The 7,180-nt window shown below is 39.4% G+C and overlaps 1 protein-coding gene across 2 annotated transcripts; it reads right to left on the bottom strand.

Moving 5' to 3' along the window:
- Positions 1 to 895: 895 nt before the first annotated feature.
- Positions 896 to 7,180, bottom strand: meaf6 (MYST/Esa1-associated factor 6). 2 transcript variants are annotated; one of them, XM_033638088.2, is made up of 8 exons: positions 7,052 to 7,180; positions 5,912 to 6,027; positions 5,524 to 5,611; positions 5,368 to 5,413; positions 5,072 to 5,264; positions 3,214 to 3,243; positions 2,662 to 2,695; positions 896 to 1,336 (listed from the first exon to the last, which is right to left on the bottom strand). In XM_033638088.2, the coding sequence occupies exons 1-8, from the start codon at positions 7,139 to 7,141 to the stop codon at positions 1,322 to 1,324; spliced, it is 612 nt and encodes a 203-aa protein (XP_033493979.1). In that variant the 5' UTR covers positions 7,142 to 7,180; the 3' UTR covers positions 896 to 1,321. The 2 variants fall into 2 exon arrangements, with proteins under 2 accessions (XP_033493979.1, XP_033493980.1); XM_033638089.2 differs by lacking the exon at positions 3,214 to 3,243.

Consider the following 7,180-nt stretch of genomic DNA (forward strand, 5'->3'; position numbering starts at 1 on the left):
GTGTGAAGATCTGATATCAGAGCAAATTCTGAATCTGAAAAGCAACACATCCATATGAATCACTCCAGCATGCCTTTCAGGGGCAGGGCGTAGGATATACTGGCATCATATACAATAATACACTTAACTACACACGGCTGTGACAAGCAAGGTATGGTATCTCTCTGGTGGCCCTGATAATGTTTGTTATCTACACACACTCAATGAGAAAACTAAATATTGTGTAGGATTTATACAAACAGTCTTGACTGTGGCCATAAATGTTCAATCTTAATCTTACCTTCTATGTTTATGTATGTCATTTACAGTACAGCCAATCGTCTTTTGGCGCCACCTCGTGAAGGATTTGAAATACTGCATGCTGGCTATGTGGATTGAAAACATGTTTAAAGCTGTGGCTTTCATTAACAGTTGTTGACCACATAGTAATAAAAAAACAACTTTCTATGCATATGAATCATGTATTTGTAAAAATAACATTGGCTATTTAGGTTTACTACTGACAAAACCCAGGCACCATGTTGTAAATAGCACGGTGCCGTCATCAGCTTGTGCTCTGATGAGACGTGTTTACTTTAGGAACTATTTTCATATAATAAACTGAGAACTGTCAGAAGAGAATTTGCTGGCGATTCCCTATAATAGTTAGGTAAACACTAATAATATTCTATTTCATAAAATAGCTTCTTATGGACCATATGTGTGGGAACTCTATCCAACATTTGGTAAATTTTGGATGTTTCACAGACGTGTATCTGCCAGTGATTGACATGAGAAACAATAAAGATTTAGGGTGACTATTCCAGCCTTATCAGCTGCTTCACAACATCTTGCAATCCTTTAACTGCTGTGATGAGTGACGCAAAGCACTGTCTTTTAATAAACAACCAGAACATTTTCACATTACTGGTATTTTATTTTTTTTTTGCAAAACAACCATGTAATAAAAGAATCTGGGGTATTCAGGGATTATACAATTATGTGATGCTTAAAAAAAAAAGCTTAACTTTCTCACAATGTGAAATGAACTACATAGTAAATACAATCATTTTAAACACTATACAAGATGGTGTGTTACTGGAGGTCGGCCTCATCAGGCCTCAAGTAACATGCAACACCATAGATCTACTTACTTGGTAGGTCAAAATCTTGACCCAGTGTTGGTGTCAGGAGGGGAATGTTTCAAGCAATACACACAGAACAGACTGTAATATGACAACTGATGGCGAAAAAAAGGCAAAACAAAGTTCATTGAGTCCAGAAATCTTGTGTTTCTCTACACGTATCCTCCTCGTGCGTCCAGGTGTTCCAGTCGTCTTTGTTAAGCTGAATAATCCTGCAGGAGGACAGAGAACAAAGAATGAAAAAAACGATTAAAGAAAAGACAGCAATCATAAACCCTTTCTAAAGACATCCCATGATAGGGTCGCAAAGAAGACTCTTAATTACGCTGACTTAACTTTTTTATATAGACATAAGCATTCCAGAATCAAAAGCGGCGTGGCCGGTGTGGTGGGCGTGATGTGTAACACAACAGCATCAGCTTCTAGTGTGACATAACATACACCTCAGGCAGTGCTTTCTTAACACTAACAATGGCAACTAGAAAAGAACTCGGAGAGTTCAGACCTCCGCCAAGCAGCTCGGATTTCCCGCCATTTTATTATTTTATCCACTTGGCTTCAACCAATCACCACCAAAATTTTATCATCTGTTCCTTGTCCCATAATCAACCTTTCCTGAAAATTTCATCAAAGTCTGTTCAGAACTTTTTGAGTTATCTTGCAGACCATCAAACAGACCAACGCCGGCGAAAACATAACCTCCTTGGCGGAGGTAACAACAATCATTTACCGTCCCCATTATATTGATCTCGCCCTATGCTCAGAGGGTAAGAGCTCCTGGACCTAATTGTCTCCCCAGTTTTCGGTTGCTGTTTTTAAATGTTTTGAGTTAGCTGCTAATGGCTACAAGCCACTTTTTAAATCTCTTAATGGTGGCTACCACATGTAATATGTCCCCAAAACATCACACCCGTCCTGTCCTGCCAGCTGTCCCTTTTATAAAGACCTCGATTCGACTCTGTTATAGGGAATTTATACTTCTGCGTTGACGCCTTAGCTACGGCCTAGGCTCTACGTGAAGCCAATTTGTGTTTGAAACTGTCTCTATTAAGCCATGTTTAATGTGTGTTTTGAATCAACGAAATTTTACAGCACTTCACAGAAACTTCCGCCACTGAATAACGTTTTGAAGGTGTAACTACAGAGTGACAGACACACCTCTGCACAAGTATAAATGCTCCCAACGGCGTAGGCGACGTGCGTAGGCTACATGCATATGGTCTGCATTGTACCTTTGATACACAACAGCGAGGCAAGTCAATCACCAGAATATTTATCAGCAACTATTTTGATATATAAATAATCCTTTCAGTCATTTTTTAGCAAAAATGCTAAACACTGATGTGAGGATTTGAAGCTTTATTAATGTCATACATGACTGGACTGTTGGTCGGACAAAAAAAATAAAAAAAAATAAATTACTGTTTTCTGATATTTTTTAAGACAAAACACTTAATCAAGAAAATAATGGCCAGTTTAGTTGCTAATGAAAATATCTGTAACAGTATTATTAGATAAACAAAGCAAAACAACTTACAGCTCTGGGTTTCTTGTTAACCTTCATGTCAAATCTGCAACAAAAACAAAGAGAAGGTTGTGTTAGATATTGATAGTTCATAAACCTGGTTTTGATGGGAATTATGGTGACAAGCGGTACAACTACTGTATCATGAAGAAGCCTTAAAACAAGCCCATAACAAGAACACTAAATGACCATGTGTTTGTTCTTGTTTGTGCAGGAAATCTGTAGCCAGCCCAGCATCTGACAACCCCAGCAATGTTTTATGTCATTACTGGAGTTGGGGAAGCACACTTGAAATGAACCTGGGGTCAGAAAGATGTGAAAATACCCCAGTAACAAGCAAGAAAATCTAATGGAGATCAGAGTGCTGGATGCTGAAATGCATTCAAAATTATAGAATGAACTGTTGGACATGCAGTATGACTGAATAACTAGCAGGCTTAAACTCTACTGTCGGTCAAGAGAAGCAGACAGAGAGCGGGGGAAACGGTGGAAAAGTTGAGGATGGGGTTTAACAGCAGGAAGGAAGTGAAGATCACAGGAGCAGGAAGTAAAAATCAGACTTACTCAAAGTCATAATCAAACATGGCAGAAGGACTGGGGGGGCAGCATTAGGGGAAGGAAGAGAGCAGCAGCTGTTAGTTCACCAACCTGAGTCTAAAGCCCTACGTCTATGTAATACTGCAATCCAGACACACTCCGTCACAGTGTGTTAGGTGGAGCACCTGCTATGTTAATATACCATGTTAATCATTTCAATGGTAAACTGTGTAATTCCACTTAAAGGGAAGTTTAGCTATTTTTCAACCTGGACCCTATTTTCACATGTTTTTGAATCTACATGACTAATGGAGACAAGTATTTTTGAAATTGGTCCACTATTGAGAGAAAGTCCCGTTCTGAAATCTTGGGAGATGTGATTTGTTACAGGAAGACAGCAGTGGAAACGTCAGTGAGAGGTGGAGAGAGGAGTGCTGGGAAGCGTTTGTTGTGTTGGAGTAAAGATAGCGTAGCTTTGTGTTATCTAAAAGATTTTCAGTGTCATGGCTGAATATTTAGCTGATTTTGACAATATGGAAAAGTCTGCAAGATTTCAGAATGACACTTCTCCTTGAACGAGACTTGGTTGCACACACAAAGAAAGAGACGGGATCAGTGAAAGGTAAGGAAAAGCACATTTCATTTCTCTGTAGGGTCTTTTCCATAACTTTAGCAGACATTTTACTAACAATCTGAGCCTGTCAGTGACAAAAACAAGCACTTCTAGAGGACGGACATTGACAGTGCACAATTGCCTGTAGGGATTACTCTGCAGCCTGTTCTATGCCACAGCCGCAACGTTGTCTCTCAATGCTGGACCAATTTCAAAAATTGTTGTCTCAAATAGTCACTTAGAGACAAAACATGGGAAAAAGGGTCCAGGCTGAAAAATACCAAAGTTTTCCTTTTACTAATAAGTAACTTGTGAACAGTTTATTAACTCAGTCCAATGACACTGGCTCTCATAATAACAAAACTAGACTTACCAATAAATAATCAGTGTGTTAACATGCTCTTTAGTGTGTGTTTTATTACGTGTCAGAGACCAAAATAATTAAAAGATAGGAGCAAAGAAAAACATACGACAGTGGCTCAAAAATAATATACACTTTTCAGGAAATTACTTGGGCTAACAGTGTCTCTGACAAACCTTTCCAACAGGACTAGTATGAAAGCATTTTGTGTTTTCCAAGTCTTATTCTGTCTTGTAATCTTACAGCCAAGCCACGGTGGTGTACTTCTCTTGGACAAAATTGTGTTTATTTTTCCTAACTTTGTGCTTTTTCTTGTAAAAATATCTAAAACTTTGACCTCTTGAGGTTTCTAATAATCCTTCAAATGAAACAACTTGGTTTAACTGCACATGATTGTTTAGACTAAGGCCATAAGCACTGATGAGGGCTCACACAAGTACACATCATTTGAATATAGTGAGTTACAAGCCAGATGCTGGGAACCACTGCCTTTCAGTAACCATGTTATGCTCTGATTTCTTTCTTTGTTAACATTCAGACTGCTGTGAAGGAGTGTCTGAATTTGAATCATAAAGAAGCATTTTGTACCACTAAGACGTTTAAAAATGACTGAACCATGGTACCAAAATAGGATCACAGTAGAGGAGAGAATCTTAGCTGACCTGCTACATCTAGACATGGATTTTACCGAAACCAGGTCTTACTACAGTGAATGTAAATATGTAGTCCGACTTCCAACATAACCCACTTTCTCCCAATAACCTGGTTTCTTGTGTGCATGTACACATACTGATCAGCTATCAACAAACTCTGTAATCAAGAATTACCAATTACCAGCATGATCAGAAGGATAAAGAATCAGAGATTAAACAAAATGCTGACACACTGTGTGTTGTATTTTCATTGTTTACCTGTGTCTGTTTTTGTTCTTCCTCTTCTTGTGGCTCCCGTGATGGCTGCCTGAGGAGGACGAGGAAGCAGCTTTCTGAGGCTTTAGGTCCTGAAGCGTCGTGTCCACATCTTCCGTGTCCTCCTGGCTTGGCTCGTTCTCTTGATTCTGGAGATCTGGAGAGGCGTCGCTTTCTGTGCCGCTGCCTGCCTCACCTGACAGGATCCAAATGGTAGCATAAACCGAGATTACGAAAGTGCTAGAAGAAGAAACTTTTCCAACATTGACTGGCTTGAGAAAATTCCAAAAACAACTCACGTTTTTCATTCATGTGATCCGGTATCCCGCCGAGTGCACATACTGCCTGTAAACCGAAGCAGAGAGTGCCACTGTATTAGTAATTCTTTTCTTTTCATGCAGCAAATGAGAAACTCATATATTGTGTGAAAAATGTCCAGTGAGAGACAGACTTACTGCAACTGATGTGACAGATGACTTGCTGAATAAACGCTCTGCTTCCTTGAATTTCCTATTCCTTCTATCTGTCTTACTATTGGAGTTCCTGTCAGAATAACAGCAAAATGGTTAAGTAACACAAAGTTTTCACCATGCACCTGTTGATTACACTTTGACAGTGTAGAACCATATCCTTAAGTTTTCATCTTATAACAAAGCTTAATAGAAAAGTAAGTCTGATTGCCGGCTCAGCCATTAAAGGGGTTGACGCATGCCCCGTACTTATTCATTTTAAAACTGACTGTGGCTCTTATGATAGTTGTAAAATCCTGTAGTTTCATTTTACTTTATTCTCTTCCATACACTGAAAAAAGCGTTAACAGTATGAGAGTAACCTGACACTTACTTCTGGTTAGTGAGATATCGGTCCCATCCTCTGATGATGTTGCCATACATCTGGGTGTCTTCTAGGTAGCTGCCTTCAAATGCATATATTTGTCTCTCCAAGTTCACCAGTGTCTCCTAAGATATCGCAGAAATCAGATTAAACTTGAATTAATTGTGAATAAGCAGTTTGCACTGCGCACAGATAAACAGATGTGTACACACGTTTGTCACAGTTTTAATTATGAGGCGATTTTCATATCAGGGATGCAGAGATAAATGAGTAACCTTGGCTGAAAGCAGGACGGAGATGCCAGGCAAGAAGGAGAGAAAAGTCTAATTACACAATTCCTTTATTTGCATCAGTATTTTGTTTCTACACGACTTGTGTCGCCAGTTTTTTCTTGTAATGCTGAATATAGTACATAAAATGTCCATGAATCAAACATAACATGAGGGGTTTTGTAATCATTCCCAGGTACAAGAAACTGTGGAACATAAATTTATCAGAGAGAACTGGAAGAAATGAAAACATTAGGGCTAACAGGAGCAGGTATAAAGAACATACTGAAGTACTGTGGTGAAAGTTGACAAGGCATAAGATGATTTTTTTAGTTTCCCAAATGAGAACAGTACTGATGATGAAAATCTGACAACTCCAAAAGGTGGCAGTAGTGCAACATTAAGGATAGAAGCTGCCGTTACAATCCAAAGAAGAAGAACGAGATAACGCGAGAACTTTGAAACCGGGCGGCGGCTGAATTGTAGCTATGCTAGCCAGCTAGCATATTCATCGCAGCAATGCCTATGAGGGCTACAAAACGTAAAGCTGACATAAACAATTAAAGTTAATTCAAACGCTTAGGTGTTGCAATTAAACTGTGCTATTACAATAAACGCTAGATAGCTAAAAAGGTTATATTGTCTTTACGGTAGCTAGCTAGCCAAGTTAGCTGAAGCTATTAGCACTGTTGGAGTGAACTGTGCTGAAGCGAACAGACAGCTAACGTTAGCAACTGCTATAATTAGCCTAGCTTTTAGCGAGGCCTCGGGTAGCAAACGCTGATATTAAAGCTGCTACAGCTGAACTTCTAAATGGTTAAACAGTGCACTTCTTAATGTCGCTTTCATCTTTGATGAAATTACGATAGCGTTAGCTCACCGCTAGTTCTTGTTTCCTCTTCACCAGTTCAGCTAGCTCCCGGCGGGTGTCCGGGATCTGTGGTGGAGTCGCCTTTGCATGCATCGCCATGATGGATCGAGCTATTCTAGAAACAAAACAGAGGCTGGT

Source organism: Epinephelus lanceolatus, chromosome 16 (assembly GCF_041903045.1).
Source record: "Epinephelus lanceolatus isolate andai-2023 chromosome 16, ASM4190304v1, whole genome shotgun sequence".
Lineage (NCBI taxonomy): Eukaryota > Metazoa > Chordata > Actinopteri > Perciformes > Serranidae > Epinephelus > Epinephelus lanceolatus.